The following is a 23828-nucleotide window of genomic DNA, read 5'->3' on the forward strand; positions in this document are numbered from 1 at the left end:
GGCAACAGTTTTATGAAACTTTCTTGTTAGAACCTGCCTCTGTCTTTGATACCAATCTCTTGTTAGACAATTTCTATTGCATAATAACACCACTTTGTTCCACTCTCCATTAGTTACTGACTGACTACACCATAGAAGAGACAGGAAGCAATACCTCTTATTTAAGCTCCACTTAACACTTCAAGATCTAATGAAGGATTTTGAACAAAAACAAAAGCACAACACAATTACATAGTTAAACCTCCAATGACTTTGAGGTAGAAATTGTATCATGGAAATAGTTAACTAAAACCAAATATTAAGACTTATACAGGGAGTAAAGGTAGTAGTAACCTAATCTGTAAATGTGACTTTGTACTACATTTTATTATTTTTTCAGCACGTCTTTAAAATAACTTTTCTAATGAAAATTAGTATGTCTACTATTTAGTAGGCAAGCAATGTGAAGGGAAATTGATCCATAATGACAGTTCTACTCATTCTGTTCTCACTCATGAACTGAATGTGCAAATTGTTCCCTGCCACCATCCCATATTCCCCACACCCACCGCTTGCAGCATTAAACCGCCAAACACCACCCAGGAACGGATTTCCTATTTCGTCATTTAAACCCATTATCTTGTTCCCTTACTATCTTGCCAAACTGGTTTCCCTCCACTTACATTTCTGAGATATGATGTGGCAAGATAACAAGTCTAGACTGTTTGTATAAATAGACAGTTGGGTCCTAAAGTTGGAGAAAAGGACCAAAAGCCAATAGTCCTCTTTTTTTTCTTTTCAGTGCACTGCCTAAACCACTCAGTAATCCCAAAGAGCTTGTCCAGTTACAAAGCATTTCTTTGTGTATATGTGATATGTGTGTGTGTGTGTGTGTGTGTGTTGTTGTTGTTGTTGTTGTTTAGAGACAGGGCTCACTGTGTTCCTCACACTGGAGTACAGTGGCAAGATCATAGCTCCCTGGGCTCAAGCAATCCTCCCACCTCGGCCTCCCAAAGTGCTAGATTACAGGCGCAAGCCATGGCACCTGGCTCTTTGTGTTTCAAAGGGCGCTCATTTCATGGTATTGTGCATCAGCTGTCCAACAAGTGTGAGGCAAAAGACTAGCAGTTTAGGAAAGAAAATGAGTGCCATCTTCAACTGAAAACTAGCCTTTGCCTAACTTATCAACTAGAAAACAAGGTTAATTCAGTGAAGACCAACTGAATCAGTAGGAGTGTGTTCACATGTACAATGAGAGTGGAGCTCTTGTAGTTAATATTTTGAGTGAATGACCCAGAAAGAGGGTGTGGGTGAACAGGAGTCCTCTAGATTCGTTTCAGAGGATTTCTTTCAATCTAATCGGAGTTGTGTAAATGGGAAAGTCTCCACCCATGCCTCAAAATATGTCCATCCATGAACACTGCAGAATTTTATGTTTTTAAATGTCAGACATTTGGTCACTGATTTACAGAGTAATGTTTATCTGGAAATGACTCTAAAGACCAGTTTGGTGGGTAACGAGGAATAAAAGGTGATGTTATCTCAAAAGTTTGCCATTTAGTGACCTGCCCTAATTACAGTTATTTAGGTCAATGTGTCCACACTTCAGCATCCTCCCAAATGTAGAGGATGTTGATTACGTGTCCTCAGAAAGCTGCTTGTTGTAATTGACATTGACTTCAGTAAAATGTAGACAGCGACTGCTGAGAAACAAATGGGAAAACTAGATGGGTAGCACCGTGCTTGGGGTAATTCCTGGGTAATGATTTGGCGGTGAGAGGAGGGACCACAATAGACTAATAAGAACAATGGTAAAATGGGCATAAAAGGTAAACATTCCCAGAATACTGTTTTTCATTCTTTTTTTTCCCTATAAATCTTTTTGTTGATAACTACAGGGTTGAGGGGAGGCTTACTTGGATTTAATCTTCTCAAAATTGCTGGAACCAGGATGAATGTTCCTAGTCAAAGTGCAAACTTAGCTACCTCTCCCCTGATTCTAAGAAAAAAGTCTCCTAACAGCCCCAGGAACTTACTGCAAATTCCAAGCTTTGTCTTTCATCTCTCTGCTCTTGGGGCTTTGGGTAGTGCCACATCTGGTGGTGGTTTTGTGTGAAAGGAAATAATATATATAAATAATTTCCTGTTTGGTCATTTAAACCTATCCCTGTGCTGGACAGAATTTGACCCTCTTCACTCAATAGCAGTGTCTTGTGGCTGAAGTGCCCGTTATTTACAACTGCTGGTCAGCCAGAGTCAGTCGAGTACTTTTGCACTAGCCCAAAAGCCACTCAGGCCCCCTATTCTGACCCTTACTGTTTTCATTTACACAAATAATTGTTAATAGCTTCACTGAAGGCTATGATTTATTCCTTTAGAGCCTAGAATTATTTTTGAGAAGAAACTCACTGTCTAGTAAATACTGTCATTATTATCACATTATTATCATCCTCTTCTTTTTCATTTTTGGAGCTGGATTTCTTTTTCTTTTTAAGAGATGGGATCTCACTGTGTTGCCCAAGCTGAACTTGAACTCCTAGGCTCAAGCCATCCTCTCACCTCAGCCTCCTGAGTAGCTGGGACTATGGGCTAGTGCCACCACACCTGGCAGAGCCAGATTTTATGTTATTCCAGGAAAAAAAAAAAAAAGCTGAGCTTTGGCTGAGTGCAGTGGCTCATGCCTGTAATCCCAACACTTTGGGAGGCTGAAGTGGGAGGACCGCCTGAGGCCAAGAGTTGGAGACCAGACTGAGCAATATATTGAGACTAATAATTTTTTTTTTTTAATTAGCCAGGCATGGTGGCTTTAGACTGTAGTCCCAGCAACTTTGGAACCTGAGGTAGAAGGATTACTTGAGCCCAGGAGGTTGAGCCTGCAGTGAGCTGTGATCATGCCACTGCACTCCACCCTGGGTAACAGAGTTGAGACCCTGTTTCAAAAATAAGTAAATAAATTAACTAAATAATGAAAACTGAGCTTTATAATGTATTGTGTAATGACTAACATACAGTTTTTTAAGGCCACTAATAAAATTAGAAATATTTAATACTTTGGGGCTTGTTTTTTTTTTTTTTTTTTTTTAGACAGAGTGTCACTCTGTCACGCAGGCTGGAGTGCACTGGCACTAATAGGTTGGTGCAAAAGTAATTGCGGTCTTTGCAGTTACCTTAATAGTTCACCATAACCTCAAACCCCTGGGCTCAAGGAACCCTCCCACCTCAGTCTCCCAAGTAGCTAGGACTACAGGCGCATGCCAACATGCCCAGCTAATTTTTTAAAATTACTTTTTGTAGGAACAGGATCTTGCTATATTGCCCAGGTTGGTCTCGACTCCTGGCCTCAAGCAATCTTCCTGCCTCAGTCTCCCAAAGCACTGGGATTACAGGGGTGAGCCACTGTGCCAGCCACTACTTGCTTTTTACTCTAATCCCTTAAACTAATTTCAATTTATTCTTCCTTAGACATAATAGAAATGTATGGATAGTTCATTTTAGTTTGGATCTCCTGAAGTGTTTATGAGAAAACAGAGAAAAATGTTTACAGCATCACAATATGTTTGCCCAGGGCAGGTGAGGGCAAACTGTGGCGCTCTAGGCAAGTGCAGCCAGTGGCCTGTTTGTGTACAGGGATTTTTACGTTTTTAAAAGGCCGTGGGACAGGAAAAAAAAAAAAAAAAACAAAGAATATAACATAGAGACTATATGTGTCTGGCAAATTTTTAAAATTTACTGTCTGGCCCTTTACAGACAAAAGTTTGCTGATCCCTGGCTCAGGCTAGCATCGTGTGTTAAAATGTCAAGCCTTGTATTTAGAGCAGCTGGTATCTCTTTGAAATTTATTTAATTAATTTAGTTATTTTTTGGAGATGGAGTTTTGCTCTTATTGCCCAGGCTGGAGTGCAGTGGCGCAATCTCGGCTCACCACAACCTCTGCCTCCTGGGTTCAAGCGATTCTCCGGCCTCAGCCTCCCAAGAGCTAAGATTACAGGCATTCGCCACCACACCCAGCTAATTATTTGTATTTTTAGTAGAGATGGGGTTTCTCCATGTTGGTCAGGCTGGTCTCGAACTCCCGACCTCAGGTGATCTGCCCGCCTCGGCCTTGCAAAGTGCTGGGATTATAGATGTGAGCCACCGTGCCTGGCCCTCTTTGAACTTTAGACATAAATTTGGGCACTGCCTGCTGAATTGAGGTAAATTATATTCATTACAGTTTACTATTTTAGTTGATTAGATATTGCCACTATTTATATACTCTTCTAGTAGTTCTCAATTCTGGCTGCATTTTAAAATCATCTGGGGAGCTTTGAAAATATTCTTGCCTAGGCCCCTATACCAGAAATCCTGATTTAATTGATCTGAAGGGGGGCCTGGGCATAGGTATTTCTTACCTGCTATTCAGGTGAGTCTAATGTGCAGCCAGGTCTGAGAACCACAGGCCTATACCACTCACAGGTCTATTTGTGGATGGGCCCACATTCATAGGCAGGTTTTTTTGTGTTTTATTTGTTTCTTTGTTTTTTGAGACGGAATTTTGCCCTTGTTGCCCAGGCAGGAGGGCAATGGCGCCATCTCGGCTCACTGCAACCTCTCCCTCCCAGGTTCAAGTGATTCTCCTGCCTCAGCCTCCCAAGTAGCTGGGATTACAGGCATGCACCATCACGCCAGGCTAATTTTGTATTTTTAGTAGAGACAGGGTTTCTCCAAGTTGGTCAGGCTGGTCTCGAACTCCGACCTCAGGTGATCTGCCCACCTCCACCTCCCAAAGTGCTGGGATTACAGGCATGAGCCACCGCACCCAGCCCATAGGCAGTTTTTATTCACATTTTTATTAGAAATTCAATACAGATGCATTATACAAATTGTTCTTTAATTTCAAGGCAGAAGTGTTGCTTAGGGAAATTTTAATTGAGACTATTTTGAAATGTGAAGAGCATATGAAACAGATAATACAGAGCACAGAGAAACAGAATATGAAAGATAGGAACTGAGAGGAGCGTGCTGAAAAAAAAAAAGAAAAAGAAAAAGAAAGAAACCACTCAGAATTTCAATACACAGATCACTGAGTAGATGTCTTGCTATCTGTGTGAGTGTACCTATTTTCAAAAGTGCTGTTAACATAAACAGAGCAGTAAATCTGGGGCACCATGCTTTTTTTTCAAAGTTGTTAAGAATTATATCAGTCTGCAGGTGTCACACGCAGTTACTCAGAATCAGAAAGAAGGCTGATCGGGGGTTAGATCTCCATCTATCTATCTTTTTGCAACCAACCACGTCCAGGCTGTTTATTTAATACTTCCTCTTGCTAATGAAGGTACTGGTTGGGGATGGGTCGAGCTTTCCCATCTCGGCATAAGACTGCAAGATTTGAATGTGCCCTGGTGTCGGCTTCACTGACCACAGCAGGTACCCCAGGCAAGAATCTGAGCAGTTATAACAGGTAACAACAATAGAGTGTGCATCCAACTTCGGACACTTCTCCTTCCAGTTTATTTCCTTTTCTCCCCATGTACCAATGTGTTCTTTTCTCTCTTCTTTTTACATTTTTCCAAACTAGCAAGTGCGGAGGCAAGACACATCAAAGCAGAGATGGGAAGTGAAAGAGCTCTCGTACTGGACAGATTAGCAAGCAATGTGGCAAAACGAAAAAGCTCAATGCCTCAGAAATTCATTGGTAAGAATACAAACCTTTTTCCTGCTGTTGTTAGCAGATAGTTTGAATGAAATAACATAGGATGCTTGCTACACAAGGCCCTTCCTAGCTTAACCTCTGTTAAAATAATTAGTTTTTCATTGTGTACTTTTATTCTTCGTGGTTCATTCTGATAGCTCTGGAAAATAGAATAAAAGATATTAACTAAAGCATCATTATGACAGGAGATGGGAGTAGTTGATATCCAATTTCCTAAATGGATGTGATGTTTAAAATCCTGTTCCTTCCTCTTTACTCTGAATGACATATGTTGCATGAGAGAGTTTATGCAATTTATACCAGTAAGATGTTCAAGATAGCATTTTTGTAATCTTTTGTAATTATATTTTACAAGTTGGTTCGTTAGCATGCTTAAACTTTTTTCATGCTCTAAAACATATTGCCATATTTTCTTGAATTTGATTGAGAATTGGCTTTAAGGGAAAGTGGTTGGGCAAACATAGATTTAAATAACAAGGTTTGATTTAATCATTTGTCTTACTGGAGTTCATTTTTATGCCATTGGTTTTCACATTGTCAAAAAATACAGCAGAATGAGATGGCTATGAAATAATTATGTTCGTTGAAGTGTTAGGACTTCCAAATGGCAGAGACATTTTGCTGAACTCTCCCAGATGTTTACATAAATGTGACCATGATATTTGAAATAGATTTGTATTTGTGACGTAGACAGCTGAAATTGAATGTATCAGTTTTGCTATAAATTGAAAGTTGGTGATATTGAACAGAAATAGTTATCACATGAAAATAGACCTCCCTCAGCATCAGTAATATTTTAGAAACCTGTCTCAGCCTCTTTTTCCAAAGCTGCTTGCAGCTGTTGATTTTTTATTTCAGTCCTTTTGTATTTATTCTTCTCAATAGCTCTTACAGATAATAAGTTGCCTGCCTGGTTTTTAAATCTGACTAAATTTGATTCTGGTATAGATAATGTTTTGACAAGCAAACATTCTATGTGAATTATAGAGGTATATTGAAAGAACCCATATATTTCAAAATTACCTAATTTGGTATTTCTGCCTACTTATTTTATTTTGACTAGCTGAAAGGTTTTTGTGCACTTTTAGTCACTTTAAGAACAAATTGTGTCAGAGTAAAGTTGGTATATTTCAGTTTAGGGAGATCCCCTCCTCCTTGCTGTCCTCCCTCCCCTTGGTGAGACATGTCAGGGGAGCATGTAGTGACTTCCATTTAGAGTTTAGGCACAGTAAACAAATGGTGAGTTTAAGACATTGTCTACAAATATTCCCATATATCTTTTGGGCTTTACTTATGTGAAGAGGTTCTGACTGGAGTACAAAAGAAAGCTTGCCTCATTATTCTGAGTGTATTTTAGTTTGGAGAAAGTTATGGGTTTTGTTTGTTGGTTTGTTTTGAGACGGGGTCTCACTGTACTGCCTAGGCTGGCGTGCTGTGGTGCAATCACAGCCTCAAACACCTGGGCTCAAGAAATCCTCCTACCCCAGCCTCCCAAGTAGCTGGAACTATGGGCACGCACCACCAGGCTCAGCTAATTTTTAAACTTTTTGTAGAGATGGAGTCTCCTCATGTTGCCCAGGCTGGTCTGGAGAAAGCTTTGACTCTAGAAACGGCTGAAGCCGACAAGAGGAGGGACATCATAGGGAAAGCTGGGCAAGAAAAAAATGTAAAGCGACTTCATTTCTTTCTTTCTTTCTTTCTTTCTGTTTTTTTTTTGAGACAGAGTTTCACTCTTGTCGCCCAGGCTAGGGTGCAATGGCGCAATCTCGGCTCACCGCAACCTCTGCCTCCTGGGTTCAAGCGATTTTCCTGCCTCAGCCTCCTGAGTAGCTGGGATTACAGGCATGCACCACCGTGCCTGGCTAATTTTGTATTTTTAGTAGAGACAGGGTTTCTTCATGTTAGTCAGGCTGGTCTTGAACTCCCGACCTCAGGTGATCCACCCGCCTTGGCCTCCCAAAGTGCTGGGATTACAGGCGTGAGCCACTGCGCCCAGCCGTGACTTAATTTCAATCCAGTTGTGGTCAATGCATTTTGGTCTAAGACAACTAAAATTTGAGAGACAGTCCCTAGTATTTATGGTTGCCCTAAACCTATAGTTGAACTAAAGCCCTACTTAATATAATAAAAGTTGCTTTGGTATTTCATGGGTTCAAAAATATAGCATGTTTCATATGTGCAAATTCATGCCATTTTGCCTGTTGCCTCGGGGATCTATTTCGTTTGTTTGCTACAGTTGCAACCAGAGGATTTTCACTTCACTACTTCCAGACTTGTGAGAGATGCTGATCTTGTAGGTGTTGATTTCACTCATCTTCTGAACCATCACATTCTCTCTGTGCTGGAATCAGAAACCTAGCAGAGTTAGCTCTTGATTGAGGTAGCAACTTCAGGGCTTCAGGGCCCAGAATAACTGGGGGAATTTTTTTTTTTTCGTAAATTGTGTTGTAGTGCAATAAGAAGAGTACTGGATTAGAAGCTAAAAGACCCAGGTTCTGATCCTAGCTCTGTCATTTCTTAACTGTGTGTTTAGACCAATCACGGAACCTTTCTGGGCCTCTCTTTACTCATCTGTGAAATGAGGAGACTGAATAGGTGATGAAGTGACCAGGAAGTCTCCTCCCATGTACAAGTCTGTGAGATTAATTAGAAAAGAAATAAAAGGCAGCAACTATTGATACCACTGTGTGTTTAGAAAGCCCCTGTGCATAACTTCAGATAGCCTTTTTCTCAAGGCTGTACAGATGTGCTGTTTATGCTATAAACCATATCCTAGGTTTTTAGGGTCTTTTTTTTTTTAGGAAGATGGTATAAATCTGAGAATCTAAAACACAGTCGCATTAGCCCGACATTCATGTGTTTTACTTAGGGCAGTACTACTTGTTCACTCACTCTTTTGTCCATTCATTCATCATACAGAAGGTTAAGAGTTCCTGTCATATATATGGTATTCTTGTTTTTGGGCACTGTTCTAATCTTCTTGCATTAACTTATATCCTAAACTTTTGTTTGAAAGGTTTTTAAAAATTAAAAATAAAAGAAACCCCTTAAATTATTTAATTGAATCAACCTTTGTCATAGAAAATAGTAATGTCAACGGAGGGAGAAAGGAACATTATTTGTGACACTGTGCAGTGTATGAGATGAAGTGATGTAAAACATGGGACTACTGTCTTCTCTCCATCTCCCCTCGCCTTGCCTCGCCTCACCTCACCTCTCCTCTCTTGTCCTCTCGTTCCCTCCCCTCCTCTTCCCTCCTCTCCTCCCTTCTCTTCTCTTCTTCTCTCCTTTCTCCTATATTTCCTCTCCAAGGCACTGTTTTTTGAAGATTCAGCTGCCAGGGTAATGGCAATAGGTAAGGTGTGAAGGAAGAGTGAGTCATTCCCTTTAATCCTTGCTGACAGTTGCACAGCACTCAGACCAGCCTTGACTTCCCTGACCTCTTGAACTGTGAGGGTAAAGGTGAAAATAGACCATCAGGTCAGCCCGCTGCTATCTCAGGCGGGCTGGCGATAATTACCAGTAGGGAGCATTTTGCATCCATTAGAGATGAACTGGGGAAGAGGGACAGATTGGATCAAGTCTAAATGTATTTTGAGACACAAACATGCTCTCAAGTTGGAGAAAAATATTTTTTTTTCTAATTCTCCAAGAAATTTTGTATGTCTTTGTTTCAAATGGGAAAAAAAAATGGACACACGTCCATCAGGAATCACCATCTTTACATTGTCAGAATAATTCTGTTTAAGTTGTTCTTTTCAAAGGACAAGAAGACCTTCCTTTGCACATACTGTCCTTTAGGGGATTTCCTTTCTCTGAATCTTGTTCTCCTGTTATAAACTTGTTTGACTACACTTCAAACTAGGCCATCCTCAAATACTTGGCTCAAAATGGATTTCTCTCTTGGATGCAGAAGAAAAATGACTACATTTCTGCATATTTCTCCTGATTTTTATTCTTTCCCAAAAAAACAGATGTTATTCAGACCAAAGTGGTTACCATAGCATCTCCTTATTTTAAAAGTTTTATGTATTACTTTATTAAAGGAAGTTTTCATAACGAAAAGAACATGAAAAAAAGATCTCACTCACCTGTGGTAAACATGTTAATGAGGTTTTGACACTTCAACAAACCATCGGATCTCCCTGTGAAGTAACTAATGAGAAATTGCCTGCTTTGGTTAACAGCAACAGGAAGCAGTTTTAATACCTGTTTCTAAGAGAAAAAAAAGTATTTTTCCAACCCCTTCCCAAAGGCCTGATGTCCATAATCCTGTAAGCATTACAATGTCATAGTATTTTTGGGATATTAGGAACCACCAGTGAGGCTCTTTTACCATGGAAGGAAGGAGGATCAGAGAGGTGGAGTGACACAGCTGGCAGGTGACAGAGCAGCGCCAGACCTTGGCCTATAAGGCACTGCAGTCCAGGCCCTTCCTTCCCCAGGAGGTGACCAAGAGCAGTGCATGTCATGCGCGGGGCTTTGGACAGCAAGGAGTCTGGTCATTGAAAGTTGGTGGGAGAGGCCAGGTGCAGTGGCTCACACCTGTAATTCCCCACTTTGGGAGGCCTAAGCAGGTGGATCACTTGAGGTCAGGAGTTCAAGACCAGCCGGGCCAATATGGTGAAACCCTGTCTCTACTAAAAATACAAAAATTAGCCAGGTGTGGTGGTGGGTGCCTGTAATCCCAACTATTTGGGAGGCTGAGGCACAAGAATCACTTGAACCCAGGAAGCAGAAGTTGCAGTAAGCCGAGATCGCACCAGCTTGGGCAACAGAGCAAGACTCTGTTTCAAAAACAAAAAAGAAAATTGATAAGAGGAAAAAAACCCTTGAAGAAGGGCAATTGTTCTCCCTCAAGGGTGATTCTCTTTAGAAAAGAACAGTCTTCCCTGGTGACTCCATGAGAACAGATGACATCCACACAGCACTTCCCAGTGTCTCACAGAGGACAAAGACTTCTGCAGCAACCAAATGTGGTCTCCAGCTCAGCTTTCCCCAGTGCCACCCCCACAGCTCTCTCTGTTCTTTCCTCCTTCCTGTTTCTTCTTGTTCTCTGGCTCCCCTCTGTTTTCCACCTCCTGCAAGAAGTGTTAGTTTCACTTAGGTTGAGATCAGAGCCATGATGATGGTTGGATATTCCATTTTCCTGCCTTTTGTGTTCATTTGCTTTTGGATGTGTGCTGATAGTAAGAGTGAGGGATAACACTTGTGGGAAATTATATGACGCAGCAGCAGACACATTTAAATGACTTGAAGAACTTTAAGACTTAAGACCTGAATATTTCACCTTACCCCATCATGGTGACTCTAAATATTGGATTTCTGTTATTTTTCTAAAGGTTCGATCATTTTGCCCCCCTCTTCAAAAAAACCTTTCAATGGCTCCCAGTGGACTCAAATCTAAACCATTCAGTCAGGCCTTCTGAGCCCTCCACAATCTGTCTTCAACTTACCTCTTCTAATTTTATCATTTCAGCCAACCAGTCCTTTACTTCAGCCACAGTGAACTCCTCCTCCCTCTTCTGTGTAATATCTCACTCTTGTCTGAATGGCCTCCCTCACATCTGCCCTTAAAATACACATTGTAAGCCAGGCACAGTGCCTCATGCCTGTAATCCCAGCACTTCAGGAGACCAAGGTGGGAGGATCACTTGAGCTCAGGAATTTGAGACCGGCCCAAGCAACATAGTGAAACTCTGTCTCTGAAAAAAAAAAAAAAAAAATCAAAAAATTAGCCAGGTGTGGTGGCATGGGCCTGTGGTCCCAGCTACGTAGGGGGCTGAGGTGGGAGTATCGCTTGAGCCCAGGAGGTTGAGGCTGCAGTGAGCTGTGATCATGCCACTGCAATCCCACCTGGGCAACAGAGTGAGACCTTGTCTCAAAAGTAAAAAATAAAAAGAAGCACACATTGTCCACATTCCCATACCCCTGTGTTCTCTCTCTGCTCCATCCTCCCTCTGCACTCCAGGCGAGTTTACTAGTCTGCTTCTTATTATAGATACGACTGTCTCCACCACCGTCACTACCACCACCTCTGATTTCAAGGAGACTTTAAAGAATAGATGAATCTTTGCCCCATATTAAGTGTGGCATATTTGAGAAGTAGTTCAGTTTTCTCTTTCCACTCTCTTGGCTACTCTATGTTTTGTTCTACCATGTAGCATTAAGGATACTGATTTGTCATGAAATGATGTACATGCTGCATCTCCTCTAGTGGATTGCAATTTTGTTGTATTCCTCAAATCACCTAACCATGGTGCTAAGCAAATAATGGGAATAGAGTGCTTACACACGCCTGGCACTGCTAAGCGCTTTATAGATATCATAACAACTCTGCGCAGCATATACTTCTTGAGTGCATGTGCTGGTCCATGTGGAAAAAGCAGTTGCTGCCACTAAGCCCCCTTTCCCTCTGCTATGGGAACCATCACAGCAGAAAACCTGAAGTCACTGCTGGTGGTGGGGCTGTGCAGCCATGGACAAGGTAGCAGCCAGGAAACAGCATATACTGGGATATGTGGGCTCTTAGATTACATCCTGGTTCTCTGTTCACCAACTGGGCAATCTTGGAAAGTGAATCAAACTGTTTGTGCTTTAGGTTCTTCATCTAAGAGATGATAATTCATACCTTAAAAGGTATCATACAAAAATTAGCCAGGCGTAGTGGCACGTGCCTGTAGTCCCAGACACTTGGGAGGCTGAGGCAAGAGAATCACTTGAACCTGGGAGACGGAGGTTGCAGTGAGTCGAGATCGCACCACTGCACTCCATCCTGGGTGACAGAGCAAGACTCTGTCTCAAGAAAAAAAAAAAAATGTATCAACCCCTAATGGGCTGGTAAAATGAGACAGTATGCAAAGTATCTAGGATGGCACGGTGGATACAGCAGGGGCTCAATAAATAGTACTTATCATTATTGGGATTATTGTATATAAGGCACAGTGCAAGGTACTGTGAAATATAAAGACCAGAAGTAAACATATTAGGGTGGTGGGTCTTCCCCCTCAACCCTGCAGACAGAGTTCTGAATCCACTTGCTCAGTTAAGGGCCCTTTTAGCTCTAGCCTGTGATTCTGTACTTCCAAGTTGGCACTTAGAAGCCAACAACCATATGTCCTCACCACATTGCATCAGTTCAGGTCAGGTGGTTTCTTAGTTTAGAGTTAACAAAGCCAAAATATAAGATATTGACACCTTTAAAAAGAACCACAGGTAGGGAATGGCCCAACCAGGCAGCCTTAGTTTCTAAACTTAGGACTTGCTGTTGCCGTGTGTATTTTTGTTGGAAGAAGACCTCTAATTCAGCCTGAAGCTGGTATCATGAATCATTCAAAGGCGTGGTGTGATTTTGACTAGAAGCTGGACCAGATGCTCCGTGCAGGTTTGGAAGCAGTTACACTTTTGTGGTTTGACTAACCTTTTTTATGAGTGTGTTACTAAAGAAACGTGAGCTGTTGGCTTTTCAATTACTGTAGTTTACCCTTTCTGAGTTTCATACACATTGAGTCATCGTGTCTACAGGTGACTGATAATCATCTGCACTGCTCAAGTTACCGTAACTCAGAGACGAGGGGATCTGATGATTGCAAGTTGCATGCACGTGAACATCTGAGGCTGCCCCATCTCCTTAACAATGAACAATGGTCTGTGTTAACTACAGAATTCAGTCACATATTTCCACTCATCCAGGGGTTTATTTTCCTCTTAATGTTTTGCCTTTTACAATTTTAGCACTCAGCTGTTTTCTGACATATGCTGCAGGTGGTATAGATTGTGAAATTGTAGGCCTTGTTAAGTAAAGCAAACTCTTGGGAGAAAGGATAAAATCAGAGTTTGTGATGTGCCTACCCCACCCAGAAACCATCTGGAGCCTCTCTGTTGGGTGAAAAGAGAAAAAGTTTCTCAAGGACCCCTGGTATTTAGGGAGATGAATAGAGGTGGCCACAGTGGAAAATAACCAATAACCTTAAAAAGGCCAAGAAACCGAAGTTCATCATTTCTGTGTCACATTCTAGGGAATGAATGTCTGTGACCTTAGCTGGCTCTCATGTTCTCAGTCTTCCAGATGGCCTTGACCAAAGATATATCCAATCTGGAAACTGAAAATAAAAAACATTGATTACTTTGGCCAAGGTCTACTCTGCTGTTGCTTCTCATTGAGTTTCCAAGACAGGGTGTTTTCGTTTGCATATTTTTTTTCTCTCTCAGGTATTTCTCTGGAAACTATCAGGTTGGCCTTAAGGTCAGCTGCTTGTGGGGATGCAAAGACAAATTCATCTCATGGGAATAGATCTTTTAGCTGGTTCTTCTGGCTCCAATTTCTCACTGTTCTGGTCTGCCTTACACATTGCTGTTACGTTAACCACAAACCCGCCTTTCTCAAGGGCAGGTAGCCTTGGCTCTTGGTTCAGATTCACACCCTACAGTGGGCCATTTGGAATGCCCACCATTCGGTCCTACCATGCATTATCTTTTTTCAGTGTTTCCCCAAATGTAGGATGCAAATTGCCAGCAAGCACACGGAGCATTTAAAAACCTGGGTCCACACAGCAGGACAATTATTTTCTTTCCAGTTCTCTTTCAGTCTCCCGGATCATACTAAGGAGAAAAATCTAGACTTAATTTGATGCCAGTTGTCTTTAACACTAATCTCACACTTCGTAATCTCTATTTTTAACAAAGGGGGAAGGGATCTTACTCTCCAAGTACTCACAGTAGTATCCGATCAAAATTTAACGAAATGCTCTGTTTCATTGTCTTTATTTTTCATAGTTACCTTCTACTTGTGGAAAGTGATTCTGGTTTTCCGTTTATGTTAGTGATATAAAGTTTCCTTAAAAACCACATTTATTTTAGAAAAAAAAAAAGAAAGAAAATGTGAACCAAATCAAACAGAGGAAAAAAACCCAAGCATTTACCAAGTGTTTTCCATGTGGCAGGCCCTGTTCTAAGTGCTTTCCAGTGACCCTGTGAGGTACATACAATTATCTTCACTTTACATGAGGACACGGAACACAGGTTAAGTGACTTGCCCAAGGTCACAAAACTGGTGACCAATGGAGCCAGCATCTAACCCAGCCCATCTGACACCAGAGTTTATTCTCTCAACCACCACACTGCCCTGGTGTGTGGATATTGCAGAATGTGAAGGAAGAGTGAAGCCTGAGAAATACTGTATTTCATACTTCTTGATCGCGTTTCAGCCAGACTCGCTTTCTGCGCATGTCCCGTGTAGTCCCACCTCTCTGCCTTCATTCCTGCACTCCCCCTCAACTAGGATGTCCTCTCCCGCTTCTCTGAAAATCTAAATTCTTCCAGTTCATCAAGACCCTTCTCAAAATTTAGATTTTCCAAGAATGCTTTCCCTTCCCCAAGTACTTCTGAAGTTTCTGCATTCCCTTAATGCCTAAATATACAATTTATACCAAATTGTCTCGCCGGTGCCTGTATGTTACCTTATTATTCTTTTTAAAGAACATGTTACTTCCCTGCCTAAATGCCTCAAATGTGGGCATTTAGAATAAAAGCAAAGACCTCCATAGAGCAAAGCAGTCCTTTTACAACTTTTTTTTTGAGACAAGGTCTTACTCTGCCACCCAGGCTGGAGTACAGTGGTGCCATCTCAGCTCACTACAATCTCTGCCTCCCAGGCTCAGGTGATCCTCCCACCTCAGCCTCCTGAGTAGCTGGGACTACAGATGCCTGGCTAATTTTTGTATTTTTTTGTAGAGACAAGGTTCCTCCATGTTGCCCGGGCTGGTCTCGAACTCCTGGGCTCAAGTGATCCTCCCTCCTCGGCCTCCCAAAGTGCTAGGATTACAGGCCTGAGCCACTGCGCCCGGCCAACTTTTAACTTATACTTTTTCTCGAGTTCTATATATATAGGTCTTATTTCTCATCCACTAGGTTGGAGACACCTCAAGAACAGGAACTGGTTCTTCCAATCCTTTTGTTTTCTCATGGCATTTTTTCTTCTTCTTCTTTATTTTCATTGCTGAACCCTTTACTGTACGGCAGTGACAAATTTTGGAATCTCAACATGCCTAGGAAACATTATAGAAGGATGTGGTTTAGCAAATCCCTCCAGGATCCAAGCTGACAGAATGGAGAGGCTCAACAGTGACCTCAGCCTCACCTCCAGCACTCGGCTCCACTTCCTCGCTTTCTCTCCCCTCTCCCCACCACTCACCACTGAGCACATCTGCCCTCACTGCAGTCCCCATCCCTGCCTTCCCTGTGACCAGAGAGCCTCTGTTTTCTAACACACAACACCCACACACTCTGAAGGTGGCTAAACTCTGTTTTCAAAACTTCTCAGCAGTTTGACATGAGAAGTAGGAGAGGGTGACCACAAGTATATTTTTTCAGTTAAGTGTGAGATAGGCCCTAATGATCACATGTGTATCCGAGATACACTTGCCAAGCAAAGGAAGAGAAACACACGTTAGGAAAGGGACAAAGACCATGATCTCTTCTCAAGAAAACTTTTCTCAAACTTTCTACATTTGAAGTTCTTTCACTTCAGTCTCAGTCAGCCAGGACTGGTGAGTTTGGGGAGTAGCCAGTTGGAGTCTGGGGGGGCTATTTTCTCTATCTCTGTAGCTATTTAAAAAGCTGCCGAGGTGAGGCACCGAGTGTCCCCACTCTTTGCAGCATTTCTGTCCCCCTGGCTACCTAATATTGCAAGCAGAAAATAACAAGCAAAAGCAAAATAAGAGTTGGGAGCCGACTGTGTCTTAAGAGATCATGAACTATAGCAGAAGTCCCAGGCTCCTGTGGGCTGGTGGCTCCCTTGTCCCTCTAGCCCATCCTAGTGTCCTGCTTCTTTCCCTCGTTTCTTGAGGGTTCCCCTCTAACATGCACAGTGGGCATACCTTACCATGTGGCCTCAACTGAACCACATCTCTGCCCCTCTCTTCTGCCTGCTGGCTTTATTTTAACCATCCAAACACGTTGCTGCCGACCAGTGTCCCCTGAGACAGCACCATGGGAAACCATTCTGCCAGGCTTGGTCTTCTTGAGCAGCAGGCAGCTTAACTCTCCTCCCTTTTTGAGGTCTCTAGAAAATATTTACAAACTCTCTGCCTTGGCAGTGTCCCCTTTGTAACCCTTTCTGTCACTTGTTCCAGGTGAGAAGCGCCACTGCTTTGATGTCAACTATAATTCAAGTTACATGTATGAGAAAGAGAGTGAGCTCATACAGACCCGCATGATGGACCAAGCCATCAATAACGCCATCAGCTATCTTGGCGCCGAAGCCCTGCGCCCCTTGGTCCAGACACCGCCTGCTCCCACCTCGGAGATGGTTCCAGTTATCAGCAGCATGTATCCCATAGCCCTCACCCGGGCTGAGATGTCAAACGGTGCCCCTCAAGAGCTGGAAAAGAAAAGCATCCACCTTCCAGATAAGAGCGTGCCTTCTGAGAGAGGCCTCTCTCCCAACAATAGTGGCCACGACTCCACGGACACTGACAGCAACCATGAAGAACGCCAGAATCACATCTATCAGCAAAATCACATGGTCCTGCCTCGGGCCCGCAATGGGATGCCACTTCTGAAGGAGGTTCCCCGCTCTTACGAACTCTTCAAGCCCCCGCCCATCTGCCCAAGAGACTCCGTCAAAGTGATCAACAAGGAAGGGGAGGTGATGGATGTGTATCGGTGTGACCACTGCCGCATCCTCTTCCTGGACTATGTGATGTTCACGATTCACATGGGCTGCCACGGCTTCCGTGACCCTTTCGAGTGTAACATGTGTGGATATCGAAGCCATGATCGGTATGAGTTCTCGTCTCACATAGCCAGAGGAGAACACAGAGCCCTGCTGAAGTGAATATCTGGTCTCAGGGATTGCTCCTACGTATTCAGCATCGTTTCTAAAAACCAATGACCTCGCCTAACAGATTGCTCTCAAAACATACTCAGTTCCAAACTTCTTTTCATACCATTTTTAGCTGTGTTCACAGGGGTAGCCAGAGAAACACTGTCTTCCTTCAGAAATTATTCGCAGGTCTAGCATATTATTACTTTTGTGAAACCTTTGTTTTCCCATCAGGGACTTGAATTTTATGGAATTTAAAAGCCAAAAAGGTATTTGGTCATTATCTTCTACAGCAGTGGAATGAGTGGTCCCGGAGATGTGCTATATGAAACATTCTTTCTGAGATATATCAACCACACGTGGAAAAGCCTTTCAGTCATACGTGCAAATCCACAAAGAGGAAGAGCTGACCAGCTGACCTTGCTGGGAAGCCTCACCCTTCTGCCCTTCACAGGCTGAAGGGTTAAGATCTAATCTCCCTAATCTAAATGACAGTCTAAGAGTAAGTAAAAGAACAGCCATAAAATAAATATCTGTTACGAGTAACTGAAGACCCCATTCTCCAAGCATCAGATCCATTTCCTATCACAACATTTTTTTAAAATGTCATCTGATGGCACTTCTGCTTCTGTCCTTTACCTTCCCATCTCCAGTGAAAAGCTGAGCTGCTTTGGGCTAAACCAGTTGTCTATAGAAGAAAATCTATGCCAGAAGAACTCATGGTTTTAAATATAGACCATCATCGACACTCCAGAAATTTGTCCACTGTGGATGATGACATCGCTTTCCTTTGGTCAAGGTTGGCAGAGCAAGGGTATAAAGGGGGAAATTGTTTGGCAGCACCAACAGAAAACAAACAAACAAACAAAAAACAGCTACCTAAAACTTCTTGAAAGAGTTCATGGAGAATTGGTGATACAGACCCAAAGCAAATTTGCCAATGATTTTTTTCCACAAAAAAAGTCCAAAAAGTATGGCTCAGCCTCCCCCTCCCCACAGGAGAGGAACTGGAGATAGATGGCATGTGTGTTTAGATCGGAGTTGAGCTCCGGAATGGGGTGAGGAGGGACACCTCTATTGAGAGGTTCTCCTTGATCAGGCAGGCTTCGGCCCTTTTTTTCCCATTTAAATGGAACTGCTGTATTCCATGAAAATTCCTGAAAGTCTGATCACGGTTCTGCAGATGTATAAGTCATCCTTGTCACTCATAATGTGTACATACTATCAGGAGGAGTGCTGTTATCATGGTAAAATTAGCACTGGAATAGGAGGTCACAAAATGCTTGCTAATTAGCTGTGTGACTTTGAGTAAATCGTTTAACTTTTTTTTTTTTTTTTTTTGAGACAGGATCTCACTCTGTTGCCCAGGCTGGAGTGCAGTGGTAGAATCATGGCTCAGTGCAGCCTCGACCTCCCCAGGCTCAGGTGATCCTCCCACCTCAGCCTCTTGAGTACTGGGACAACAAGTGCACACCACCATGTCTGGCTAAATTTTGTTCTTTTTGTAGAGATAGGGGTCTCACTATGTTGCCCATGCTGGTCTTGAACTCCTGGGCTCAAGCCATCAGCCCGCCTCAGCCTCCTAAAGTGCTGGGATTACAGGTGTGAGCCACCACACCCAGCCTTATTTAACTCTTAAAACTCAGTTTCCAGCCAGGCTCGGTAGCTCACACCTGTAATCCCAACACTTTGGGAAGCCGAGGCAGGCGCATCATTTGAGGTCAGGAGTTCGGGACCAGCCTGACCCACATGGTGAAACCCTGTCTCTACTAAAAATACAAAAATTAGCTGGGCAGTAGTGGCACACGCCTGTAATCCCAGCTACTCCGGAGGCTGAGGCAGAAAAATCGCTTAAGCCTGGGAGGTTGAGGTTACGGTGAGTGGAGATCGCACTACTGCACTCCAGTCTGGGCGACAGAGTGAGACCCTGTCTCAAACAAAACAAAACAAAAACAAACAAACAAAACCAAAAAAAACTCAGTTTCCTCATCCATAAAATAGGAATTAGATTTCAATGTTCTCTTAGGTCCCTTCTAGCTTTAACTCGTATGTGATTATGCAGTAACCACAAGGTATTTTTTAAACCTCCTAATGTATGGATATTAAGCAGAAGAGTATTTATATGAATACATGTTTCACATTCCTTTGGTATGAAAATGGTGTGTTAAGTTTTTCCTTTAACCACTGAGTTGTGAATGTGAAGAAGGTGGTGGAGAGGAACAAAAAACAGAAAGGTATTTTGATCTTGCCACAAAGCATACACACACATTGGCACATGCAGCTGTTTGCCAAAGCCTTCTTTTTTTTTTTTCCTTTTTAAGAAATTATGTTAGGGAAAATAAATTCTGCTTCCAGGGACAACTTCATGGAGCCTATTTACAAATTAAGAGTCAGCTTTGTGAACATTTCTACCAGAGCCAAGAATCCCAAATTCCTGGTAGATTAGTGTTTTATTTCTAAGGGGCTTATGCATTCGGCTCCAACTCAACTCGTCTATGTGCTGCCAGTAATTAAAATGTTCCACCTCAGACTGCACAAATGGCTTATCCTTCTTTGTGGCATGGCGTCTGTCTCAGGAAAAAAGGTTTTATGAAATTCCATGGCAACAGTCCCAACATGTTTGAGACTTCAGCTAAAGGAATGGATGTATTTTGGTGTGTAGTCTTCAGTATATCACTGTATTTCCGTAATACTAGACTCCAAGCTATGCCAGATTGCTTATTCCCTTTGTGAAAGAGGAGTTGCTCATTACTTTCTTGAAATATCACACATCCTGTTGGTTCTTCAAGGGACAAGAGAAAGAGAATTTGGAAGCAGGGATTAGTAGAAGAGAAAACGAGGGAAAGGAAGCCTTTCCACCAGATTAGTGTTCAAGTCTTTGCAGAGGAGACCAACTTTTTTTGTTTTCTTTTGTTTTGAGACAGTCTCTCGCTCTGTTGCCCAGGCTGGAGTGCAGTGGCGCGATCTCGGCTCACGGCAACCTCTGCCTCCCGGGTTCAAGCAATTCTCCTGCCTCAGCCTCCCAAGTAGCTGGGATTACAGGTGCTCACCACCAAGCCCGGCTAATTTTTGTATTTTTAGTAGAGACAAGGTTTCACCATGTTGGCCAGGCCAGTCTCAAACTCCTGACCTCAGGTGATCTGCCCGCCTTGGCCTCCCACAGTGCTGGAATTACAGGCGTGAGCTACTGCGCCCAGCCTGAGACCACCTTTTGCATCTCAAGATTGTGAAACCAAGGCCCATTCCACCAGCCTGGGGACTCTTTTTATAGATATGATCCTCCTTTTTCCTGTGACTAATGAGTTTGCTGCATGATTTCTATTCTTCTGAGGTTAGTTTTCTGAGTAAGGTGACCACTCACAAAGGCACTTTCTTTGTGGCATTCTGAGCCTAGATTGGGGCCCATCAATTCCAGAAAAAATTTATGTGTGGAAACTCTGCATCCTTGAGTCTTGAAGTTGAACCAGATATGCAGTGGTTACCATCACACAGATAAACACTGCCTTCTGTACATAACCCTTATGCTGTACTAATTAACCAACCCCTTGTCAGGGCTGGGGAGGTGAGGGTGAAGGAGAATCTTAGCAGAAGGGCAGAGTCAGGACTTGCATCTGCCACTGCTGGGCACTGAAGCCCTGGAGCAGCTTCAGATAGTACCTGTATTTTCTCATGCAGACTCCCTCTGAACAAGAGCCTTGTAGGCCCCTCTCCTTCATTTCCCACCAGCCTCTTATCAGGCGGGCTTTCCACCATACACCCAAGAGGCCACGGTCTGAGGAACAACCAAACCCATGCAAAGGGCCGGGCGCGATAGCTCACGCCTGTAATCCCAGCACTTTGGGAGGCTGGGGCAGGCAGATCACCTGAGGTTGGGAGTTCGAGACCTGCCTGACCAACATGGAGAAACCCCCATCTCTACTAAAAATACAAAATTAGCCGGGCGTGGTGGCGCATGCCTGTAATCCCAGCTACTCAGGAGGCTGAGGCAGGAGAATCACTTGAACCCGGGAGGCGGAGGTTGCGGTGAGCCGAGATGGCACCACTGCACTCCAGCCTCGGCAACAAGAGCGAAACTCTGTCTAAAACAAAAACAAACAAACAAACAAAAAAACCCAGGCAAAGTTTCCTTGCAGCCAAGGTGACAGAAGTGGGCTGAGGGTGGAAAAGAAACAGAACCAGTGCTCCAGGTGTTTTTAATTTTTTAATTTATTTTTTTTTTTTGCATATATATATGTATGTATGTATATTTTAGAGGACCAGGGCCTCACTATGTTGCCTAGGCCAGACTCAAACTCTGTGCTCAAGCAATCCTCCTGCCTCAGCCTCCCAAGTAGCTGGGATTACAGGCATGCACAAACAGTGCCCAGCTCTCCAAATGTTTTCTGTCACTACCTGAAGTGTTGCATCGGTACTTCCTACGGAGAGAAAACTAAATAGAAGTGTCTCTCCCGTGAGCTCCTACCACTACCACCAGAAAAAAAAAGAGAGAAAATGAACTCATCAGTCTTTAGTTTCCTCAAGTTATTCTCCCAAAAAGACATTCGCCTTGGCACAGATAAGCCAGCTAATCTTATGCTTTATGACCCACTGTGAGCTGTTCCTGACACAGCTTCTGACTTTGTCAGTGACAAAATTCCTCACCTTTTAAATGCAGTGCTTAACATTTTGTTAGGCCCATACTCAAAATGGGCCAGATATAAAATGACCTCAGATTTTGATCTCCTAGGCTCAAACAATCCTCCCACCTCAGCCTCCCAAGTAGCTGGGACTATAGGCACACCACCATGCACAGCTAATTTTTTTTGTATTTTTCTGCAGAGATGGCGTTTCGCCATACTGCCCAGGCAAGTCTCAAAATCCTGGGCTCAAGCAATCTGCCCACCTCAGCCTCCCAAAGTGCTGGAACTACAGGCAAGAGCCACTGCGCCCAGCCACAACCTCAGATTTCTTTGGCAAACAGAAATGTTTAAAAACACAAAATTTTGCTCAGTTGAAACACTGTGTTACTATCAAATCTCACATCCACATAAAGTTTTTCTTTTTGGCTTTGTTTCGTGAGGAACAGACAGAACAAAGTTTTTCCAGGTAGCATCTGTATCACTATTATTCTCCTATTTCCTGCACCACCCTCACCTCCCCAAGCCCTACTGAATGTGAGGTTTAGAATGTTTTAAGGAGGGTCAGGTGCGGTGGCTCACGCCTGTAATCCCAGCACTTTGGGAGGCCAAGGCGGGCGGATCACCTGAGTTTGGGAGTTCGAGACCAGCCTGACCAACATGGAGAAACCCTGTCTCTACTAAAAATACAAAATTAGCTGGGCGTGGTGGCACATGCCTGTAATCCCAGTTACTTAGGAGGCTGAGGCAGGAGAATCGCTTGAACCCGGGAGGAGGAGGTTGTGGTGAGCCGAGATCGCGCCATTGCACTCCAGCCTGGACAACAGCATGAGACTCCATCTCAAAAAAAAAAAAAAAAAAAAAAAAGAATGTTTTAAGGAAAAAAAGTAGTACTGTTACATATAATCCCAGGTGATAAGACCACAATGGAAATGTTTCTTTTAAGTCCTCACTTTAAAGAGTACCCCACTGAGAGGAGGTATGTTGGACTCTAGCAGAGATTTGGAAACTCTGGGACACTCAAGATGTGAAACAGCCTGGCTATCTGAGGACTCAAAGAGTCAGCATCGGGACTTGTGAGCTCAAGAAGAGAAAAGGGAGTGGTGAAACTTTGTCCTAAAAGTTAGCACCAGGAACAGAAGAAAAAAAAAACGATATATAGTGATACCTCATCTTTTAGAGAATTGGAAGCTATTTTTATGTTCACACAGAAAGTATAGTTCAAAAAACCTCTATATCCAGAGTTCAGACAAGGAGAATGATTTGAGATATAAGTGCCGATGAAGGAGGACAATTTTGATCTGAAACCAGCAGCTGGACCTGGGCCACCTCAGGAAAAGGACTCTGTTCTCCAAGGCAGCACGACTGAATGGTTCTGAGAATAAGCCCAGGATTCGGGACTCCTGACCCTTTAGGACTATGGACTCAGAAGAGCCTGAAGGACAATTGTGGGCTTTAAACTTCTGAGAGCTTGTAAAGTAACACAAGACTGTGCCTCTCCCTTGCCCCAGCTGTAGATAGTCTTTGCCCCACCATTGTTATGAAGATACACAGGTTTTTGCAGTTTGAATAAATTGGATACAAGTTTCCTCTTTTTTTTTTTTCTTTTTGAGACAAAGTCTCGCTCTGTTTCCCCAGGCTGAGTGCAGTGGCACAATCAAGGCTCACTTGCAGCCTCAACCTCCTGGGCTCAAGCAACGAGCCATCCTCCCGTCTT

General features: G+C 43.1%; 1 protein-coding gene across 1 annotated transcript in view; it reads left to right on the plus strand.

Moving 5' to 3' along the window:
• Positions 1-20481, plus strand: part of IKZF3 (IKAROS family zinc finger 3) — a 103573-nt gene extending 83092 nt beyond the window's left edge. Inside the window, exons 7-8 of the mRNA XM_019028590.3 lie at positions 5537-5653; positions 16804-20481. Coding sequence (XP_018884135.1) covers positions 5537-5653; positions 16804-17507 — 821 coding nt within the window. The 3' untranslated portion in view covers positions 17508-20481. The remainder of the gene's footprint in view (positions 1-5536; positions 5654-16803) is intronic.
• The last annotated feature ends 3347 nt before the right edge of the window (positions 20482-23828 follow it).

The sequence above is a fragment of the Gorilla gorilla genome, chromosome 4 (assembly GCF_029281585.2).
Source record: "Gorilla gorilla gorilla isolate KB3781 chromosome 4, NHGRI_mGorGor1-v2.1_pri, whole genome shotgun sequence".
NCBI lineage: Eukaryota > Metazoa > Chordata > Mammalia > Primates > Hominidae > Gorilla > Gorilla gorilla.